Source organism: Colias eurytheme, chromosome 19, assembly GCF_061535395.1.
Source record: "Colias eurytheme isolate Ceu_HAF_F1 chromosome 19, ilColEury1 Martin Lab GWU primary, whole genome shotgun sequence".
NCBI lineage: Eukaryota > Metazoa > Arthropoda > Insecta > Lepidoptera > Pieridae > Colias > Colias eurytheme.
In genome coordinates, this window is record NC_142998.1 from 699,092 (window position 1) to 723,710 (window position 24,619).

The 24,619-nt window shown below is 34.1% G+C and overlaps 1 protein-coding gene across 1 annotated transcript in view; it reads right to left on the bottom strand.

Moving 5' to 3' along the window:
- The window catches only part of LOC149899919 (uncharacterized), a 104,651-nt gene that overhangs the window by 30,798 nt on the left and 49,234 nt on the right, over positions 1 to 24,619 (bottom strand). The window contains exons 2-7 of the mRNA XM_090113364.1: positions 16,771 to 16,869; positions 12,103 to 12,275; positions 8,953 to 9,175; positions 4,658 to 4,816; positions 3,708 to 3,889; positions 416 to 581 (exon numbers count right to left, since the gene is read on the bottom strand). Coding sequence (XP_089969490.1) covers positions 416 to 581; positions 3,708 to 3,889; positions 4,658 to 4,816; positions 8,953 to 9,175; positions 12,103 to 12,275; positions 16,771 to 16,869 — 1,002 coding nt within the window. The remainder of the gene's footprint in view (positions 1 to 415; positions 582 to 3,707; positions 3,890 to 4,657; positions 4,817 to 8,952; positions 9,176 to 12,102; positions 12,276 to 16,770; positions 16,870 to 24,619) is intronic.

A 24,619-nucleotide genomic window follows, 5' to 3' on the forward strand; every position in this document is an offset into this window, starting at 1 on the left:
AAACTTCTTTATGACCTTAAAAATGTCACGAGTATGGCGTAACGCAAAAATGTCACGTGTACGGCGTAACGCAAAAATGTCACGCGTACGGCGTAACGCAAAAATGTTACACTAAATTTTTGTCCAACCCCGATAAAGAAGTTTCACTTCAAAAATGGTTGTCTGTAAAGTTGGTTTACTGACGATAGTTGAACGTGACAACGTCCGATTGTGCTTCTCTGTCGCTCGTTCCGCGCTCTCGCTTGCACTTCAAGCCTTACATGGAACGCCTCAGAGCGAGGTAACGCCGCATGAGTCATGTTTTTTCGTGCGTGCAGCCGGCTCTATCGAATTATAAGACGTTGTCACGTCAAAAGGGCCTACTTGATGGTCGCCCATGACAATTCACACCATTAGACAATGAAAGATAACTCACCGTGGCCCACTTTATGGTACAAGTTGACGGGTCGGTCGCTGCGGTAGCACGCGTGCGCGCGCAGCTGCAGGCGGCGCAGGTCGGCCAGCAGCGCCGCGCCCGCGCGCACCAGCGACACCTGCAGCGGGTCGTCCTTGTCCTCCTCGCTCGAGGGGCCCGCGCGCTCCTGGGGAAGGGGAGCTTATATGTTCAAATCACTTGAACTTTAACCAGTAATATACAGGGTGTAATCGTTAAGTGTGCACAGGCGATTTTTCCGTAAGTATTACAGATAACAAAAAACTTTAAACTGATATCGAAAGTACTTAACCTAATGAGTAAAATGGCCGTAATAAATTTTTAAAAATAAATCGAGAAATATCAAAAAAATTATCTTTAAACCCTTTTATACATTAAGTATGAAATATGAATATCCCATATACCTACATTTAATATGAAAGACTCACTCCGCACTCCGCGGTTTCACCCGGGTGGCTGCGCTCCTGTTGGTCTTATCGTGATGATATAATATAGCCTATAGCCTTCCTCGATGAATAGGCTTTCTAGCACCGAATGAATTTTTCAAATCGGATCAGTAGTTCCTAAGATAAGCGCGTTCAAACAAACAAACTCTTCAGCTTTATAATATTAGTATAGATTTTAGCTTTCTTTTTCTTTTTTTGGTTTTCTGCTTTAATTACTTCGCGAATTTGAAGTGACATTTTCCACGTTTTTCCGGACATTTTCACGTATTTTCCGGGAATTTTCCAGGCATTTTCCGGACATCTCCCTGACATAGCCTGTATATGTCTGGAAAATCCCCGGGAAATGCTCGGAAAATCCCCGGAAAATCCCCGGAAAATGCCTGAGAAATGTCCGGAAAATGTCTGGGAAATGCGTGGAAAATTCCCGGAAAATGCCTGGGAAATGCTCGGAAAATGCGTGGAAATTTCCGGAAAAGCCGTGGAAAATCCCTGGAATATCCCCGGAAAATGCGTGGAAATGTCCTGGAAAAGCGTGGAAAATGCCTGGAAAATCCCCGGAAAATATCCGGAAAATGCGTGAAAATGTCCGGAAAAAGCGTGGAAAATGCCTGGGAAATTTCCGGAAAATGTCTGGAAAACATCCGGAAAAGCCCGGGAAATGCTCGGAAAATCCCCGGAAAATGCGTGGAAATGTCCGGGAAAAGCGTGGAAAATGCCTGGAAAATGCCCGGAAAATGCTCGGAAAATCCCCGGAAAATGTCTGGAAAACATCCGGAAAATCCCCGGGGAATGCTCGGAAAATCCCCGGAAAAAGCCTGGGAAATTCCCGGAAAATGCACGGAAAATGCGTGAAAATATCCGGAAAATGCGTGGAAATGTCCGGGAAAAGCGTGGAAAATGCCTGGAAAATGCCCGGAAAATGCTCGGAAAATCCCCGGAAAATGCGTGAAAATGTCCGGAAAAGCGTGGAAAATGCCAGGGAAATGTCCGGAAAATGTCTGGAAAACATCCGGAAAATCCCCGGAAGAAGCCTGGGAAATTCCCGGAAAATAACCGGAAAATGCCTGGGAAATGCTCGGGAAATGCGTGGAAATTTCCGGAAAAGCCGTGGAAAATCCCTGGAAAATGCCTGGAAAATATCCGGTAAATGCGTGAAAATGTCCGGAACATGCGTGAAAATGTCCGGAAAATATCCGGATAATGCCTGGAAAATCCCCGGAAAATGCCTGAGAAATGTCCGGAAAATGTCTGGGAAATGCGTGGAAAATCTCCGGAAAATGCCAGGGAAATGTCCGGAAAATGTCTGGGAAACATCCGGAAAATCCCCGGGAAATGCTCTGAAAATCCCCGGAAAATGCCTGGGAAACGTCCGGAAAATATCCGGAAAATGCGTGGAAATGTCCGGAAAAAGCGTGGAAAATGCCGGGAAAATGCCCGGAAAATGCTCGGAAAATCCCCGGAAAATATCCGGAAAATGCGTGAAAATGTCCGGAAAAAGCGTGGAAAATGCCACTTCAAATTTGCGAAGTTATTAAAGCAGAAAACCAAAAAAGAAAAAAATGTTGTGTGGTTTTATGAAACCACGGTAAAAGTGAAACTTAGGCACAAAATTATCGTATTTGTACGATAATTATTGTACGGTTCCGAACACTGCTTTATACCTATTTGGCAGCCGACCGTCACGCGACATGCGCTACACAGACCAAACAGTTTGAGACGATGTAATAAAAGTTTCACTTTAAAAGAAAGCTAAAATCTTTCATATTAAGTGTATATGGGATATTCATATTTCATACTTAATGTATGGGAAGGTTTAAAGATAATTTTTTTGATATTTCTCGATTTTTTTTAAAAAATTTATTACGGCCATTTTACTCATTAGGTTAAGTACTTTCGATATCAGTTTAAAGTTTTTTGTTATCTGTAATACTTACGGAAAAATCGCCTGTGCACACTTAACGATTACACCCTGTATATATATAAAACTCAAAGGTGACTGATATAGTGATCTATCAACGCACAGCCCAAGCCACTGGACGTATCGGGCTAATATTTGGCATGCAGATTGCAGATAGATGTTAGGACGTAGGCATCCGGTAAGAAAGGATTTCCTGAAATTCTTGCGGGAACGGGGAAAACGGGGATGCACGTACAAAGTCGTGGGCGGAAGCTAGTACTATTATAAAGGCGAAAGTTTGTAAGTATGGATGTTTGTTACTCTTTCACGTAAAAACTACTAAACCGATGACAATGAAATTTAGCACACATATAGAGGGTAACTTGGATTAACACATAGGATAGGTTTTATCCCGGAAATCCCACGGGAACGGGAACTATGCGGGTTTTCGTTTGAAAACGTGGGCGAAGCCGCGGGCGGAAATCTAGCACAATTATAATCTGGACTTGTTTAAAAGAAAAGTGAATTAATGAAAAATTCTTTGTTGCACACAAAATATAGGATTACAAAATAAAAGCGATACAAGTTATGATATGTACAGAGGGCGGTCTTATCGCTATAAGCGATTTCTGCCAGACAACCTAGCACCAAAGTGAATAGGCATTTATTAAGTCAACATTCTCCATCCTAGACCACGCTTGTCGCTTTCCATCAGGCGAAGTGATGGTCAAATGCTTGCCTAACTAAAAAAAACAACTGAAACTGAAAGTGACAAATCTGTAAATAGGCAATCAATTTTAAACTGTCTAAATTATTTTTTCATTTCTTTGCTTATTTCTATTGATATTGTGCGAGATACTATAAATGTGTCAAACCTACCCAACCTAACCTACTTAACCATTAATATTCTTATCCATCAACCAGTACTCACCTCGAGGTTACAAAAGAAGTGTCCAATCTGCGGATACACGCTAGCCGTAGCCTTACGGCGCAGTACAGCAGCGAGTCCGGCCACAGAGCAGTTGTTGAGGCGCGTGAGTAGAACTGCGTCGAGGCGGTCGAGGTGACGCGCGAAGTCCCACCAACACGCCTTGCGGGAGAACCCGCCGTCCACTGAAAATACGAATTAACAAGTGAACGAAACTGTTCTAATATTGTATAGAACTAAACTAGCTAGCTAATTAGCTTGCCCTTTGTTGAAAATTACTGGTGGTACCCGAGCATCAAGTATAGATGTAGCAAAAAAAAAAGGTTAGTATGGGATCAGATCGCGCGGTGTGTGAAAATTGTCCTGAAATATTTATTTATTACTAGCTTTCCGCCCGCGGCTTCGCTCGCGCAGTCAAAGAAAACCCGCATAGTTCCCGTTCCCGTGGGATTTCCGGGATAAAACCTATCCTATGTCCTTTCTCGGGTATCAAAATATCTCCATACCAAATTTCATGAAAATTGGTTCAGTAGTTAAGGCGTGATTGAGTAACAGACAGACAGACAGAGTTACTTTCGCATTTATAATATTAGTATGGATTTATTAAAAAGTTGTCTCTGACAGCAAAAGGATTATTATAATCGAGTAGTTTCTGAGTTATGCGTAATAAACAAAAAAAAACTATTTTATTTTATAATATGGAAGTATAAATGTAAACAAATTGAACAGAACACTTCGAAACAAGGAATTAAAAAATTTTGAAAAAAAAATGCTCAGACAAATCTAAATCATAATTAAATGATTTTAATCGTATTATCGTAGTGACACCACTTTTTAAATAAAATTTAAACAATAATTGAACTGGAACTATTAACAAAGAAACAGACTGGCTATTAATTAATCATAAACAACACAAGCATACATAATTCCTAACATGATACAAAAGAACTCACCAAGCATATTAAATCCGTTGATTCCAAAGAGAGCAGCGTCCCCCTGTCCACCGGGGAACACATAGAGCGTGGGGTGACTGAATCGGATGTTGCCCACCACGTCACTGGGGACCAGTAGCTGTTCCAGACTAGCTGGAACTATGTACGGTTCCAGATAGGCTGGAATTGGTAGAAGAATGTTTTAGTAAATGGTAGATACCTATTAATTTATTTATTTGATTTATTTCAGATAATTGCAATATCCATATAATTGTTAGTATATTTTTACCTAAAAACTTGATTTATTTCAGATAATTGCAATATCCATATAATTGTTAGTATATTTTTACCTAAAAACTATGTTAATATTATAATTAATTATTAACAATACTATTTTAAATTACAATGTATGATCTATTAGGCAATGATCTTGTTCACCTGTACAAATATTATATTAAGAATTAGAATAGCGATTATATGATTAGCATACGGATTGGGATTTAGTTGTGGACTATAATAATTGTAAAAATATTTTAATTGCACTTATTGGATCACTTTAGCCTTTGCTGTGAACCAATAAAAGTATTATCTCGAGAAAATTTCTAATTTCATTAAAACTAATCAGAAAAATATTTATTTATCCGCACATGTAATAAAATATTTACAAACCAAATATTCTTATTATTGTACTTTTAAAATGAAGCTTTCTTCATATCGAGACTCTATGTAATGAGAAACAGAACACGTCATATTTTGATCACAGCTTTTTATAAGTAAAAACAAAACATATCTATACAATTCTTATCTATAAGATATATCAATACTGCATTTCCCCTACAGCCTGTAATTCACTTTAGTGCATCCGTAGTACAAATAGAGCGGAAACAGCTAGGTCACTGGTTTCAGACTACATTCAGGACGGCTAGATTTAGGTCAATTCTGAGTCCTAACGAACCTTTCAGCTTTTAACGTGATTTGTACGATCTCATGTGTATCTTGAGTTTGTTATCGAGACTAAAATGTTTGTATGTGATATCGAAATATCCTAGCTGTATGCTGTTTTATTCTTAACAGTAAATGATTTTATTTAAAGTAAGGTATTTCATCTGATGACTTTTATGGTATCACATTTAGGGCTGATTTTTCAATCCTTGGTTAAAACTTATTCGTCGAATAATGTATAAAACTACCATTTTAAAAATGTATTCTAATGGCCCGTATTTGACAGTTTACGTGACATTTTAATATTATCGTGTAATACTTTATTGGACGGGTAAGTTTTATCTAAGCATTGAAAAATCGGCGATAGAGCATTTTACACAAAAACCAAAAAAGTTATTGTTAAGCTTTCAAGCATAAATACATATCAATAGAAAGCAATTAGAGACAAACATATTACATACATTAATGTAAAGCCAACCATCGATGTCTCATGTCGTTATAACACCGAAACAATAATGTGATAATTTGCGAATTATTCAAAGGCAGTCCAATTATCTCAGATGAGATTTAATGGGTACTTGTGTGGTTTACGTTAAATGTTACGACTTAAGACATAGTCTACGGCGTTACGATTTATATGGAAAATCTGTCTGTAGATATATACAATTTAAGTGGATGCCGATCAATTTTATTTATCGTCAGAAGTATAAGATTTCTTAACATACAAGAAAATATAACTAAAAATAATTTAACGAATTTAACATACAATAAGATTTATTGTAAGGCGTAATTATATTCATAGACCAACATATTCGTTGCAATGAAAGCAAAATTGCAAAAGAATTCGTATTTGGAATGGCTCTATCACTAACAAAATCCATGAAGATAAATCTAGTAGTTAGAACTAAATAGAGTTACTCCTATATTACACTAATAAAGTTTCAACCTGGTATATTATGGAAATTTCCAAAACCAAGTTTCCATACAGTTCACACTGAAGCGAGACGTGAACAATAGAAATGATCGACATTCGCAACTTCGGCTCGTTAGTGTAACTTGTCACAATTTGCGAAACTTCGCCAAATTATTCGTGGAATTTGTAACACTGATTTGAATACCCAATTACATTGACATTGTTTAATTTGACAGAGGATGTAATATGACATGTTATTAAGTGTCCACACATAGCGAGCAGCCTCGCGAGGATATCGGCTGCGAAAACGCGTATCTACCTACATGTTGTCATTTGCCTCGGACAAGACACGTCTACACTGACCGATTTGCTTCGCACAGCAATTGCTTCGCGAGGCTGGTTGCTCTTTATGAACCGATGTTTTGCGGACGTTGTCTAATATGTTTAAAAAAATGTTATGTTTATATAATATGTAGAGCTGCTTCACGAAGCAATTGCTTCGTGAGGATGCTCGCTCTGTGTGAACCGCCTTATGTGACAGACGGTGTGACATGTTATTGGAATTTAATTAGGAATTAGGTGTGACATGTGTTTTGTTACCGCTGTATGTTTAAATGCGGGTGAAGTTAATGAAACATGTGTTGTTTGCTTAGAATTCGGTTAATGTGACAGACAATACGATTTTAGTGTATTCCCTCGGATAATGAAAGAAATAAAGATTGTAGTTTCTATAAAATGTCTAATACAATTATATTCCGATATGGTATCGACGTATTTTACCAAATGAATAGAATAGAATAGAATAGAAACACATTTATTCCCAAAAAATGATACAGTAGGTACATTAAATTACAGACAACACTTATAACTAAAAAAAAAGTATAACATTACATGTAGACGTAATAATATTATATTATATCTGTATCACCTCAGGGAAAGGGATTACTGACTCAGCATAAATGTTACAGCTGAGGCTGTAACGCTGTTATTCTGTCAGCACCATATATAGAGTCGAGTGACTGTAAAGATTATTCTAATTTTAATGTAGCGATTACGGACTAAATTATGGTATAAATTTATATATTATAAAGTATGAAAGTTTTGATGACAAAAGTATGTACATAGTTTGCCAGTCAGAGAGGAAAATCGGCTGAGTGAGTTGAGAGGAAAACGAGATCAGCTATTAAAATATGTAGAATTAAAATGAATGAGTGTAGAATTTATGAATTAATACTGCTAGCACCAAGTAGAAGAAGTTAAAGATATCTATTTCAACACAACAGAAAAAATTATACATTTATAGAAAATAGTTAAATTAGGGATAAATGTTTATTAAATGGCCAATAGATTATAGCATTAGCTAGATAATTATTAAGAACAGAAAAGTATAATTTTATTTAACAGATGAATTTTAATTACTGTTGTCTTTCATAACCAAAAGGTCAAATATATACGACAAGAATTTAAAACGACTTAGCTATCTAGAAATGCTAGATATAATGTCAATCAACCACCTATTCACTAATCTTCTAGAATCTAGACTATTCTAAGACCTAACATATGCTAGAATTAATTATTCATTATAAGGAACAAGAGGCATGATTAGCTCTCGAGCCTCGAGACATAACTTTGTCGCAAATTGTGGTACTCAAATGCAAATTTTCTGCTTTGTGAATATATATAACATAATATTCCTCATATTATGTTTATATTTACAATTCATTTCGGTTGTATAATTGTTGTGATATTAATAGTGTGGGATTGTTTTGGATTTTAAGGCTTTATAGGATAGTTGAGATTATTTATAGAAAGATGCATCCGACGACTTTGCTCCTAAATAAAATAAAAGAAAACAATATGTCAAAGATATGCGCAAGAGTCCTCTATTACAATGCCTATAAGCAACGCCCCCCCATTTTTATGTGCACGCAACTTTTTCTGTCGTAATTTCTACCTAATTACTTACCGATAAAGTCCTTGATGGGTTGCGAGCCCGAGTCGATAATGTCCGTGGGGTAAATACATAGAGCGCAGTACAGAATTGCGTGTTATTTGAAAAATTGCAAAAAGTGTGGGGGGGGGGGACTGTTTTGTGGACTCAAAATTTGACTGGTCAAATTTGAACCTTATCACTCACCGATAAAGTCCTTGATGGGTTGCGAGCCCGAGTCGATAATGTCCGTGGGGTAGACACATATAGCGCAGTACAAAATTGCGTGTTGTTTGAAAAATTGCAAAAAGGGGGGGCTGTTTTTTGGATAGAAAATTTTACTGGTCAAATTGGAACCTTATCACTCACCGATAAAGTCCTTGATGGGTTGCGAGCCCGAGTCGATAATGTCCGTGGGGTAGACACATATAGCGCAGTACAAAATTGCGTGTTGTTTGAAAAATTGCAAAAAGGGGGGGCTGTTTTTTGGATAGAAAATTTTACTGGTCAAATTTGAACCTTATCACTCACCGATAAAATCCTTGATGGGCTGCGAGCCCGAGTCGATAATGTCCGTGGGGTTGACGCGTATGGCGCAGTGCTTGGCGGCCGGGGACTGCGGCAGGCGCGCCCAGTCGCCCGCGGCCGCGCAGTGTATGTCAATGGAGATTGAGTTCTCGTATGCGCGGATGACGCGCTGTACTTCGTTCTCTTGGTATGCGTCTGTGAAGTCGGCTAGCGAGAATGTACCGTCCTGGAAGAGGGAGTTATATAAATGTGTTAAAGTTATATTATAGTAAATCGATGTTTATACATTTAGTAATAGAAGACGAAAATCTCTATATTATATAAAAATGAATCCACACTTCCCTTGGTCACGACTCACGACATCACGCGTAAACGGCTGGACAGATTTCGATAATTATTATATTGTTGTGTTCATTATTGTTTGGAGAAGGATCTTATGGATCCTATGAAAGAAAACCTGAAGAAAATTTTAAGAAAATACGCAATATTAACGGCTAAGCACATATTTAAATTTCTCGGATTTGACGTTGGTTTAATGCTCTAAGGATTTGACAATTTACGCGAAGCCAGGACAACGTCTGTCGGGTCAGCTAGTCCATTATATTATTATCCTTACGCACTTTACATCGAGCGTAGTCACGGGTAGACTTTACGATGTTTAAAATCTGCTAAAGTCATTAATTTCTACCAAATAAAATGCAAAATCGATCCAGCTATTCATGTGTGAACTTGGAAACTATCGATTTATAGTTATGTGTCTATGTTTGCATGAGATGGACATATTTTATAAACACCAGAATATAATCTAACTCTGTATAAATAATGTTTGTTGGCATTGTTTAATGTTTTGAATTACAGGCGATGAGGTTGTTGGTAAACGTATCGAAGATAACTTCGCAACAAAAATTTGAAAATTATTCCTATTGGAAATTATAAATTTTATCATCCAGAACAAAACTGCCTAAATTATATAAAACAGGGCTCATTATACTAAAACTGAATTGCATTATAAATTGGAGTTAATTTAATCATTTAAAATTATGTAGAGGATCGACTTACCAATTATTGTTTATTTAAATGTGATTGTACTTTAAAATAATAAGAAAATTTTGTAATTTTGTAAGCCAATTACAAAATTTTCTTATAACAATAAGAAATTAAATAAATCCATGGCCCGTTTATCGCACCGGTGTAAAAGCTAAAAACTCCGAAAAAAGTTGTCTCTAAAAGCTTACGAGTTGACCCAATGCTCTCATTAGCCCACAATTTATATCTGAATAAAATTTAATTTGGAAGTTTAATTTCCGTTCCGCCTGTTTCACGATATGACAGTTTTAATTAAGCCTCTCTGACATGTTTGGTTTATTTAAATCGTTTTAAACCACCCGGAAAACTTCTCCATTTATTTGCTTATTTTAATTTTACATTTTGGTTAACATTCGCAAATTTTTCGAGAATATTGTATGTACGTGTATGATCTAAGTGGAAAGCGTTATTCTGCTTCGCTTACGAAACCGAATATTCTCAACATCTTTCAATACTATGCTTGTTGTATCTTTCAATTGTTTTGCATATAGTTTATTCTATAGTTACCACTAATGTTACCCAAAACGCAATATCCAATATCGATGACTGAAACGTGTTGAACTTTTATTACGAAACTAAGTAAAGAAAAGGCTTTTAAAATAGGATAGATCAATAAAAGAAAAATCTTTTAAAATAAGATAGGATGTTCAATCGTTATTAATTTGTTAAAGTTCGAATCATAATTCTTATTTCTTTGCTATACTGAATATTTCACTCACAAGTCATATCTTTATAGCAGTATTTAAACTGCACACATAGTTAAGCTGCGTTTCTGAAGCTAAAACTCAATAAGCGTCGTCTCTCAGCTAATTGCTACGTTTCTGTTGCCGTACAATTTAACAGAATTCCTAACAATTTATTAGCTATTCCTCCATTTGCATTTTGTGCATTAATTCCAAGCTATTTAGATGCAAATGTATTCCACATTTGCATTCTTATTGAATTTATAATGGGTTTAAGTTCAATTTGTGGAATTTGGCCATTTTGTGTTCGGATTTTTTGTTTTATTTAACGACTGCCTAAAATGGAAAGTAATTTCGTTTTTTAAAGGTTTGTGATTTAAATTCAAACATAAATTCGAAATATAAGACTTGAAGTAGATAAAGGGAGATATTGTAGAGATCTTTGTAGAGATATATCATTAGAAATGTTACAGACTACAGTAGTAAGTATGTAATTTTTAGTGTTTTGTTACTGTTGTATCTTGATTTTTGGCATCTAGCTCGTTTACATTTTCTTGAACTATATTATATTCCCTATATTTCAACATAGTAACGATGTTTCGTCTGATCTCCAAATATGATGACTGTATAAAATAATTAGTATTGTGACACTTTAATGCAGATCTCATCAATGCAACGTACATAATTATTAAACCTGCATTATGCTATCCGTACAATTAAAACTTCATGACCTATCACAAGAGAAATGTCAGCTCGGAGCGAATTCAAGTAGTTTTTGTGAAAGCTCTGCGATAAGGGCGCTTGAGATAAAGACCTATTGAAAGTAATGGAGGCTGGAGGAGCCATCAAAGGCAGAAATCGCAAGATTTATATTTTTAAGAGAACATTTTCTTGCTGCTTCGACAAAGTTATGATTATGGATTATACGAAGTGGAAACGATTTATTGGTTTTAATGAAGTTTTATTTTTGCGTGGTGATTTGCTTTTGTATAGAAAGGAGTGACACAGTTAAAAGCTTTAACGTACAATATTGAAAAGGAAATTACTCCTTTCAAATATACGTGAATATCAGACAGACTTTGCTTACGATCATCAATATTTGAAGATATTTATTAATTGGCAATCCGAATAAATTTCATCTTAAAACTAATGAAATTGTGAGTGAAACACGAAAAGTGGAATTTAAAACATTATCAGGCGTGTATTATTCCGATAATCCTCGAGCTGCTGTGAGTGTAACAAGGGAGGCCATGGTACTAGTAGTGTTATAATGGTAGTCATGATAGTAGTAGTGTAGTGTAGTAGTAGTGGTTAGCAGTAGGTAGTACTAATGCAGTAATAGTGTGTAATAGACAATAGTGGTAGTTAGTGGTAGTGGTCTTACCTGCATGATCCAAGAGCCGTTCCCAGAGAAGGTATAGCCGGCGTGGATCAAGTGTCTATGTCGGGTGAACGAGCTGAGCAGGTTCCTCATACACTGCATCAGCGTGTTCATCTGTGGGTGGATCAGGATCTCCGTCACCAGGTTCTCGGAGGCGTACTGGATGAGACGCTCGCCTGGGGACCAAACGTGCCATTATTGTAGGAAGAATAATTGTAAATTACATAAGTAGTTGTACTTCGTTTTGATGCTTCTTGATAGAAATTCATTGGTTTAGATTTTTAAATAAAACTTTATTCAATAAATGATATACTAATGATTCAGGGAGACCATTTCATCCTTTGATAGCCCTGCTATCTTTGAATGAGTAGCTTTTGTTAAATCATGGCGGGAAAAAGCTGGTGGTCCGTTGATGGTAAGCCACACTACTGCGTTACGGCTGTAGTCCTATCCTATGTTCCCATTGTCGATTGTAGTAAAGGAAAAGTAGATATTTCTTCACTTTAATAATTTTAACTGTACTGCTTATAATATTACTTTCTAGCGCAGTAGATATCTAATAAATGGTAAGATTTGAAACCTAATAATAATCTACGTAACATTGCCATAATTGTGGACAAAACCCCTATAGATAAAATAAGATTAAAAAAAAATAAAACATCAATGTTTAACATAATTAAACATAATTGCCATGAAGACACGTATCCTGCTAACCTATATAAGAACAGTAAATCACTTTCCCTCCACAAAAAGTAAAAGAACAAAAGCGTAAAAGAAATAAGACATTAATCCTAATTCGGCCAATAAACCGAGACCATTACCCCTGACCTTGTCACGTAACAGAGAATAATGTTCACACCCTTCGGCTATCATCCCTTTCCCTTTGTTCAGATTTATGTTGAGTATCCCGTTTTCACCTTAGTTACTTCAAATAAGTATTTTATGTTAGAGATACGCTTTTTTTCCGAGAATTTAAGCGTCTCTTCTTCCAAAAAAGAAACAGTTTATTTTGAGATATTTTTTATTATTTTCAATTATCATTACTATGCTTCAATTCTCATAATTTATCGAGTATACCTAAAAACTTTACTATACTCAATATAGACGCATTTTTCCGCGTCCGTCTGTTTTCGATTATAGCTACTGAAAATAATCGTAGTTTATATGAAGAGAACGATTTCAAATAAATAATTAATAAAGTAAATTCTTTATTAAAAATAACACAGGACAGGACAACCCATACTTACAATATTCAGCTAGTACCTACGTCGAAAGTTTTCATGACTAAAACCTGAATATGTACTTTACTGAAATTCAGCGTTGAAATGAAGTTATTTCACACGGCAGATATTTGCGGACAAAATAATTAGGACAGACGTTTCAACAATTTGAGTATAAATGTGGAATTCGACAAATCTCCGCAATGCACCACGACTGCTTTAGGATTCACAGACGCTTTATGTAATGTCAGCTTTTAATGTATGTATTTAGTTAGTGGTTTGTTGTATTTAAGCTTTGTAGTTTATTTTATTGAATTTGTAGTCTAAATTGTGTTATTATTAAGAATCGGAAATTCTGGCACAATATAATGAGCCGAAATAAGATTTTTATTTGATAGTATCATTTAAGAGTCAAACAATATTAAGCTAATAATCCAATATTGTATCTTTTAATTTTGTATATTTAACACATAAGAAGAGTAGGTACCTAGATAGAAATTGCAAAAACGGGTCAAAAATAAAATTCTTGTCGAATATATAATTCTCTTTGTACATTCTAATTATAGAAAGTTACGTTTAAAGTATCGTAAAGAAAGAAATCTTCTTTAATTATACGCGACTTTGCCAGCCTTGCGTCGCAAAGGCTTCAAACATTTTCAGTAAATCATGACATTTCGTGAACGTCGAGTGTCACGGCACACGTAGGTTTGAATTTTTTCCACATTTTTCGTCATTTAACCAGTCTTTGGTAAAGAATTTCATAATATTCGCTGCGCAATTTAAATTTCAACGTTGGTTACTCTCTGGAGTTAAAAGTGTGAACATGTTTCAGTTCTTTCATGTTTAATTTTTTAGTAAAGTTATTATAAATAAGTAGAAATCTGTTAGAATTCTGACACAATATTGTGAATTGTACAAAAATATTTAATTTATATACAACGAAAGGCATATAATCTCTAAGAAGTTTATCTCCCAAAAAATGTAACATTTTTTATTACCCATTTATCGGTATCTTTCCAGCTGGTTTTTTCCAAAAAATTAAGCAGATTTATCGTCTAAAGTGTAGAGAATATTGAACAAAAGAGCCATTCATCTTACATAACTGGAGCGTTGAGATAAATTTCAAGCTCACTGAACTAGTCTGAGATATTTCGTGAATACCTAACATAAATAATTGTTTATCTTGCCTTGTTTATACGGAGGAATGGAAATGTGGATAGAATTGTTAGGTTCTAAATATTTACTGTAATAAATTATTATAATTCTAGTGATGGTAATTAATTGGTATAATATTTCGTTTTAGACCGGGAGATACTGACACAAAATTTCGAGTCATTTGTAACAGGATGGCGGTTTTACAGGGGTCTTAGTACGCAATGACAAAAAGAAAAACGATGGTGTGAACACTGGTACCGGCGGCTTAGTCGCGTGGGCGTTAGTCGAACTCGTCGTAAAAATAGCGAAAGTCAAACGATTTGTAACACAAAAATTTTAGAATTTACCGATAGCCCATAAAAAGAAGTAGGCGGTAGTGTCATGCCATACTTTTCCGGTGTGACTTACAGCCCGCCATACCGACGCAAATGTGTTGATTTAAAAAAAAACAATTCAACCATTTGTACCAGGCTAACTTTTGCACAGGTAACCATCGTCGTGTAGCCATTTACGAAAATCACCATACCATACTTTTCGGACGATTCGAAATGGTCGCCATACCGCCGAAAATCTGCAAAAATTTTTTTTTTTCGCCAAACTTTTTGTACCAGTATTGCATTTGGATTTTTGGAGAGTATTTGATAAAATGTGACCATTATTATATTTGCCATACTTCTAGTAGGGGGAAAAAGTGCTGCCATACTTCATAAATAAATTTATTATTAATTTATAGAAGTGAAGATTTCTACCACCTAGATCTTTGAAATTTTGTATTTATATTTGTTGAACATCAAACTTATAGGAAAGATTAATGCCATACTGTTACAAATCGTTAAAAATACGAATAAAATCATACAATAAAAAAAATCTTATACACATTCGCCACCTCCCACAGGTATGGCATTATCACACTTCTATTTATAATCATTCAGGAGTTGTTGAAAAAAAAATTTAGAGTGTTACAAATGGTTCGGCGAAAAAAAAAATTTGCAGATTTTCGGCGGTATGGCGACCATTTGGAATCGTCCGAAAAGTATGGCATGGCGATTTTCGTAAATGGCTGCACGACGATGGTTACCTGTGCAAAAGTTAGCCTGGTACAAATGGTTGAATTATTTTTTTTAAATCAACACATTCGCGTCGGTATGGCGGGCTGTAAGTCACACCGGAAAAGTATGGCATGACACTACCGCCTACTTCTTTTTTATGGGCTATCGGTAAATTCTAAAATTTTTGTGTTACAAATCGTTTGACTTCGCTATTTTTCCGACGAGTTCGACTAACGCCCACGCGACTAAGCCGCCGGTACCAGCGTTCACACCATCGTTTTTCTTTTTGTCATTGCGTACTAAGACCCCTGTAGAACCGCCATCCTGTTACAAATGACTCGAAATTTTGTGTCAGTATCTCCCGGTCTATTTGTGTTAATTATTGTTAAAATGGCGAAGGTTCGCTATTATTTTTTGTCGTATAAAGCTTTGAAGGAAATTTATAGAGCATTTAAAATTGAAAAAAAGTTTAATTGAATTTAGTTCAGGAAATACGTACCTATTATTTGCTCATTTTTAAATACCTACTTGATTTGAAAACAATAACTAATTTGTAAATTAAGTAGCGAATTGTATTGGTCTAAAATGCACAACATAAAATTATGTATTAAGCTGTTTGGTCCCTAAATGTTTAAGATTAGTTTAATCCATTTTTCGTACTAAGAAAATGAGGATAATCCGATTTTCTCGAGTTACTTGTACATAATTAAGCGATCTCAAGTAAGGTTTTTACCCTTGTAAGTATTACGAAAACTCTCCGAGATTTGGGTTCAAAGGGAGAATAATTTTCGTTTGCCTTTATTATTTATTCTAATGAGGTTTTTAGGATATGGGCTTATTACCTAATTGAATTAAAAAGTAAAAAAGGTAGAAAATTGTATCGTGATTTTACTGAAAAGATCAAATATCAAAGGTATCAAAGGTAATTCAAACCTCTTCTAATAAGAAAATCGAATAAACACTTCGATTTTTTAACTGCTTGCTATTTGTCGAGTAACTACAGATGTGTCAAAATTAATTATTATGTGTATTAAGGATAGATCTATTAATTTTTTTTTATCAACTTTTATTAATTACGGTTACCTTATAAACTTGTATGCCCCAAACATTTTGAAAATCGAAGAAAACTGATCACATCGCGGGATTTGCAGCCGTGTTGTTTGATTTACGAGCGATTTGATTTTTGATTGGCGAGTTCTTCAAATATTCATAAAATTCTTTAAAATATATTAAATACGTATACACACCATATCTGGCTTCCTCCCCCTCGGGTGCCTGCGCCGTGAGGGTAGCCAGTTCCTTCTCCAAGTCGACCTGGTGTTCGCCAGAATCCCATGATAGCAGGCCTGAAACAAAAGTTAATATGTATTCAATGGGTAATGAATCTTGATTGTTAAGAAATAACGTCTCTTTTGCTTTGAAATGATTTTGAACACGAACTTAGAAATAAATCAATGAAATACGCTGTACGTAGATAACAATACGTAACTGTACGTAGATAGTAATGTTTAATTAAACACCAAAGACCCAAAATGAAAGCTTTCATTTTGTAATACCTACGAGTAAATAAAGTGCATTCTGTAAGCTTATTTAAAATAATTAAACGCTTTTGGTGTACCCGAATCGTCACCAAAATAACGTGTTTGAATTGGTTGCGTGTTTCATGTATCTTATTTATTTTAAAATACAACTATTACTAGGTATCTTATTTCTATGCATTTTACAAACTTACAAATTGATTCATAGATAAAATAATTTTATCCGTTCAATATTCACCGCAAATCTCTCAATACGGTTAATTTTATTGATATAAACTCTTTTCAGTTAAAACCAATCGTCCAAATACAAAATATAAACTCAATAAATGGAACGTAATTTGTCACATATTATAATACATTCAACCTTAGCATTCAACATAGAAGTTACCGAAGTCAAACCAATTATTTGAAATACTTTTAACCCACCCATTATTATAATAATAATCAACCCAAGTTTCAGCTTGTAAAACATAAAATGTATGACACAATTGGTCAATCCATTGTACAAGTTAACAAGAAGCTACTTGAGTTCAAACTACGCTTGCCTCAAGCTACAATAAATATGAAGTTATATCGTTCCGGGACAATCTCCGTTATTACATCCTCAAGGGAAGTTGCCATGGCAACGGTGTTCCAGAACATTCTCGTTTATTCCAGGAATATAACGGTTTGAATTGAATGTTGTTTTTATAATTTTATAGGATGTAAGGATTAGGGTTATACATGTAAAATTTTATCGGTAATTGCAGTGTATATAATAATATTTTAGTTGTATACTTAAATGTTAATGAGTAGATAATAATATTATGAAAAAGATTAAAGAACGAATAATTTAACCACCATGTTAATAATTACTTTTTTAAAATAGAACAGCATTCTAATTTCCACCCAAAAAATTGTGAAACATTATTTTAATTTCCACGAAAAATAATTATAAAATAATATTTCTGTAATTTTAACTGTAAAAATAAAATTCTCATTTCAAAGTAATCAAAGTGGATATAATATGAAAAGGCGGTTTTAATGAATAGGTGTTGAGTATTGTGGCGACTGCATTGTAGTAAACTGGGTTAAATGAAAACTGATGAGGGTATCTGGAAAAATTTACTTTATTTGCGGGTAGTTTTAAAAAAATATTTTTAATGAAATAATTTGCATGAAATATATTTCGCAAAATAATTGTGTATCTCAAAAATTATTTTTGATGGAATAACGAATGTGTTACGTTTAAGACAAGTGACGTCCGATTATTACAGTAATTTTTTAAATTGTTCAGTAAAACAAGTTTTTAGAAAACTGGTAAAATTAAAGAATAGATTTAAACCTTTGAAAGATTATAAAAAATATTGCAGTCATGCTAATGCTTGAATATTGTCGTTATTTTTTTTTCGATACTAGGTAATGTAGTGCAGTACTGCACAAAGAAGCATTAATTTCTTATCTCCAATTAAGCCTCGATAACAGGCTATGCTTTAATTTATTATACAGCTCTGAAGAGAGTAAAACAATAGCTCTAACACAAGGCCTCCTCGAGCTGAGGTCAGGCAGACGTGCCGGTCCCTCTGTATTATTCAACTTCTACCCTGTACCATGACATCTTGAGCAGTAATATTGCCAGTGGGAGAAAGGGACGGCACTAGCGCTGTCATTGTTCCACGGTGGAAATAATACTGTTTTAAAATAACATGGTACAGGGGCTGGACTCATTACTGTAGATATTCTAGGGCTTGAGAAAGTATTTGAGGGTCGAACGGGTCATGTATTTTTGTTTTGTATCGCCCGTTGAAGTGTGTCTCAATTGTGTAATTGTGTTTGAGTACCGTTGAAAGCTTCTAAAAAGATTTTAGTTTATATTTAAGTTGATTTTGAGTTCGACGTCTCAAGTTGAGCTGTTACATGAGCACTTCAATGATTAGTCTTAACCCAAGCAGATATTGGTAACTTCAAGTAATTTAATTCAGATAATTATATACCCAAGTATTTAAAGCGCTTATAAATAAAGCTTACGCCTTTATTTTATTTCACAAAATTAAGCACGTTCCGTTTTATTTTTATTCAAATTATTAAATTGTTATTCAAACAACCATATTGTAGTAGTTGTTCCGTTGTAGAATTATTAATAAATCATAATCAGATCCTATAAAATTTCAACTCAAATAAACACACGAATTCATTACCTTATTTCCCTACAAACCATTAAACCAACAAGACATATTAAAACCTATAACGACTTTCATTAAAATGTCTACCCAAAATTGGAGCCTAAAATGTCTCATATAATAACTAAAATAATTATTAGGGACACGTGTGACCTGGGATTATTCATTAATTCCTTCATTAGACCATTACTAGGTCACCTGCCGTTCTAGGTAACCTAGGGCTGGACCTAGATTAATCCTATAAATTAATTAGCCATGTTACGTCAGTAATTGTTTATTAGACGGGTAGTTACTTTCAATTATTATTATAATAAATTACTTAAATAAAATATGTATATAGTGCGATTGAAAAAGCACTTATTACGTAAATTTAGGAAGAAGCAGTCAAAATTTTCACCAAATTTCATATCATATTTCTTCAGATAGTTTTATATTAATGTTTTTGTTAAATTTTCATTAATTATTGATACGTATACTACTAATAAAAGTAGGTATAAATATACTAGCTTTTCGCCCGCGGCTTCGCCCGCATTTCGAAAGAAAATCCCGCATAGTTTCCGTTCCGGTGGAATTTCCGGGATACAACTATCCTATCTGTTAATCCAAGTTACCCTCTATATGTGTGCTAAATTTCATTGTAATCGGTTCAGTAGTATTTGCGTGAAATAGTAACAAACACACATACACACATCCTCACAAACTTTCGCATTTATAATATTACTAGTAGGACTTTCTGTAATAAGACAATCTATCACTTCTATCAAAAATATAAGTAGTTTCACGATAAAGAGAAAATAATAATAGGTGTCCAAAAACGCTACAAACACATTTATAACGTTATACTTAGTTCTAAAACACGCAATTCATGGCCTTTTCGCTAATATTTCCCAGTTGTATCAATTTATATAACGTTTTACGCAATAATTTTCCTAATAACCATTATTTTAACTTTGCTGAATTACGTGCTCGTCTAACCATTTCATGAAACGCCTAAATACAATTTATTTTCTAACCAAAATGGATGGTTTCAATTTATGTTATTTGTGAGAGGGTTTTTTATATGTTTGTAGATAGGATAGGATAAATTGTATACGAACTATAAAATATATATGTACACAGTTAAATTTTGCGTGTACGGAATAAATTGTTAGTCTGTATGTCAATCTATCCATGTACGTAAAAAGACAATTAATAATAAAAAATGCAAATATCTAATCATTTAATAAATAAAATTTTGGTCCAAATCATGTAAGATACTAAATAAATTATGTTTTCTATGTTTTTCTCTTAATAATATTGTAATGGGACTTGAAAATTAAACCTAGTCAAAAGTCAAGTTGATTTCTCAACAATGTTATTACCCATTTTTCAATGTGTTAAAAATTCATTAAAATGATTATTAAAGAAACTTATATATTATGCTTAGATTAATCAATCCATTCACCTTACACGGAAAGGTGTTGCCTGTAGCCCGACACGATCGACAAAAACAAATCTTTGACCAACCAGAAATACACAACATAATTATCACGTCTTATAATTAATTAAAATTTCGCGTGAACTGTCCGATTCACTCCATTAACTAATCTATAACATTGTTGAATGTATAATTGCAGTTTTTACACTTGTTAATAATTAAGACCAACAAGGCGTTAAATATGTTTTCGTGTGGAAAAGAAAATATTTTGTTGTGAGTATTTTGAAAGTGTAAAATGTTAAAATTTTACACTGTTTTTTTTTTTATAATGATGAATGTTAGATTTGATCACTGGCTGACACTAGAAAATGACCTTTGCCCTTTAGAAATATGGACGACAAATTTTCATTATTTGTGACCAATAAAAATAGGAATCTTAATATATTTATTGAGTATCCTATTGTAAAGAGAACAAATTAAAACAGAATTCAAATGGCTCAATAGTTTTAAAAATAGCTACCAATGCGTATGGAATCATAAGAACACAATAAATCGAAGTAATTTGTAACGTAATAGAATTTCTATTAAACAGTAATATTTGCTCATATTCAATTGTAACACACTCAAGCTATCAATAATTGATACAACGCCCACATAGCCTTAAAAATACAACCTATTGACCACGCCCTAAGTTTAGGCTGACATTCAGAGTAACGTCGCTTAAACGGTAGCGAGAGCGTGGAGCGAGCATTGATATAAAAAATAGAGATATTTATAGAAAATAATTTGGACAAATTAAATGTATTTAAAGTTTAAACCAACTAAATTTAGCACATCATACTTAAACCCGAGAATAAACACGAAAGTTTTGTTAATATGTTTATTACATTTTCATACAAAAACCACTGAACGCTTTTAGATGTAACTTGGCAGTATTGTAGCTTGTGTAACTGAATAACCATCAGCTACATAATTATTAGCTTTTGTACAGCTAGTTATTATAATAAGTATTTTAACGTTTATTAATTATTTATTCTTTCGCTTTATTCCAACCTTCTATGCACATAATCTTAGTCTCTATAAGTCGAAATAAAGGTCACCTCTAAAGGGCAGTAACCCTTACGCAACCAGGTTAGTTAGGGAGATGTAGGTTAGCCTATGAAAAAAACTTTAAGCTCAACGTATAAATAGGTTATTTGCTCAAAAATATATTAATAAGTTTATAAAACTATTTCTGTGTTTCGGGGTAGAGAAAATTAGAAAAATAATTAAAATTGGAATAAATTTCTATCACCATTATTCATTTAATTATCCAATTAATAATTATTGATGTAAGAACAATTTCTGTTGTAATAATTAATAAAATATTAAAACAAAAGCCACTACGAAAGCCATGTTATAAACTTAGAAATAACTTAAGTAACCTAAACGGGGTAAAGTAAACCTAAAACTAGTTATTCACAAAAGCGTGATTTCAAGCAAGACTTTAAAACAAATCTCTTCACAAAAGAATATTTTTAGTCAAGTGCTTACTTGGAGCCTAAAGGGTTCATTTGAATAAAACTTGCGGCAAGATGGCGTCTTTTTAGGGTCAAAAATTACAAGCCCCGAGGAGGTTAAAGTTTAAAACGATTTCAATGTTTTTAGAAATTTTGGCGCTTATAAAAGTTTTTTGTGAAACATTTTCCATTTGTAGTGAAAAGCTATTAGGATTTTTCGGTGGAATTAGTTGCTTTTATAATATCTTTCATTCTTCACTGTATATTTTATGCTACCATACGACTTTAAATTGCCTATAATTGATCTATATTCAAATTAAATTTTTTTTTGATCATAGATTTTGGTCTATTTCTGAAATTCATGTAACGCATTCTGGCTGTAAATTAGTTTAAAAAGCAAGGATATATCATAAATTCATAAGCTACGAATGATGAAAAGCAAGGATAAATCAGAAAACATTTTAAAATAGCGTAGTCAAAATTCGAGATATTCTCAAGAAAGCACCTCGGGCTTGCAATAAAAATGTACGGTGTCTCTATTTCGAGGTAAAATATTCCGTTTTGACGCGATATATCTTCAAAACACTTTGAATATATTATGAGCTTACTCGTACATAATTTTATCATTCTGGCTATTTTTAAAACGTACACTTTCAGCAGCGTTGTGTGCGGTTTTGGGTACAGAATATTCGCATGTGAAATTAAGGCTTTTTAAAATGTAAAATGAACAAAATCGTACTTTACATAAATGTATAATTTATTGAGACAATCAATCATCATTATAAGGCCGCGTTTCCATCTGCAAGAAAACTTCCGCAGGAAATATCCGACAGTCCGTCTGACAGCAGCTTGCAACTTTGCAAGTCAACTTGCAGGTGGAAACGCGGCCTTGGACTTGCAAGCTGCTGTCAGACAGACTGTCGGACATTTCTTGCGGAAGTTTTCTTGTAGATGGAAACGCGGCTTTATAATATTACTTATCTTTCAAGTGTGATAAAGAATACACAACTCGAAAATACATAAATAAAAGAGCGTTATATAACGTCAGAATTATGAAAAGACTAGGTTTCCGCCCGCGGCTTCGCCCGCGCAGTCAAAGAAAAACCCGCATAGTTCCCGTTCCCGTGGGATTTCCGGGATTGCGTCATTTTCCCGGGATAAAAAGTAGCCTATGTCCTTTCTCGGGTATCAAAATATCTCCATACTAAATTTCATGAAAATTGGTTCAGTAGTTTAGGCGTGATTGAGTAACAGACAGACAGACAGAGTTACTTTCGCTTTTATAATATTAGTATGGATTTAAGGGATAAAGCCGCGAGTTCATAATATATTCAAGTTTATCAACAAAAGTCAACACCAAAAGATTTATAACTTTTCGTCGCTTATTGGAATTAACACATGACCTAGAAAGTCCTTTATTGTCCCTGACACAAAATAAAAACCACATCCCTCATGAATAATACATTAGACCAATTTATGTCAACCTTTTTCTACTTATTCTGTATCTATATTTATTTATTCAGTACTTTTAGGATCATAAAGGATCTGATGAAATATATATTCATTACTGGCTTATTTCGATTCGACCAAGCAATTGGGATAAAGGGATAGTATACGATTATATTATGTTTACTATACAAATATATTAAACTAGACTTTCTTTATTGATAGTCATCTAAATAAGTCCAATTTGTTTTGCTCTGTTAAAGGGTGTGAACAGAAAATCTAACCATGAAAATCTAAAGTACCTAACATTTTATTAATTTAAAATTATAGATAGCTATAAAGGCTTTGAGTTATCGATAAGTTTTTGATAAACTAACGTAAGATAGGATTATAATACTCTTAAGTTGTATCGATGTTAATTTTTAAAACGTTTCAATACAGATTTCATAGCAAGCTCTAGTAAAAATCAAAATAAAAAACGTGGTTCCACGTGTCAGTCTATATTTTTTGTTTTTATTTTATGCAACGTTTTATTCAGCTATACTTTATTATTCAAAGACTTTCATTTATAACATTCCCTTTAAAAGCACTTTCACCCCTGTATTATTAGTTTTTCCACCCTAGCGGCTAAAAATAGTCAATCAATAAACGGGTGGGGTGGTATCGATCCACGCGTCACTGACAGCTGACTTGTGGACTGTGGTCAATACCACGCTATGGTAATATGGGGTAACATGTGGTTCATAATGTTAAATTTATTGATTATTCTGTTACAAATAGATTAAATGTGCTTGGTAAATTAGACAAGTCTGGATAGATATTTTCTGAGAAAACGCAAAAGAATGGTCAGGTCAGAGGTCGTGGGTTCGATTCCCACTCGGGGCAAATATTTGTGTGATGAACATAGATGTTTGTTCTGTGTCTGGGTGTTAATTATCTATATAAGTATTTATTTAAAATTATATATGTATGTTTATCAGCCATCTGGTTTCCATAACACAAGCGAAAGCTTAGTATGGGATCAGATCGTGCCGTGT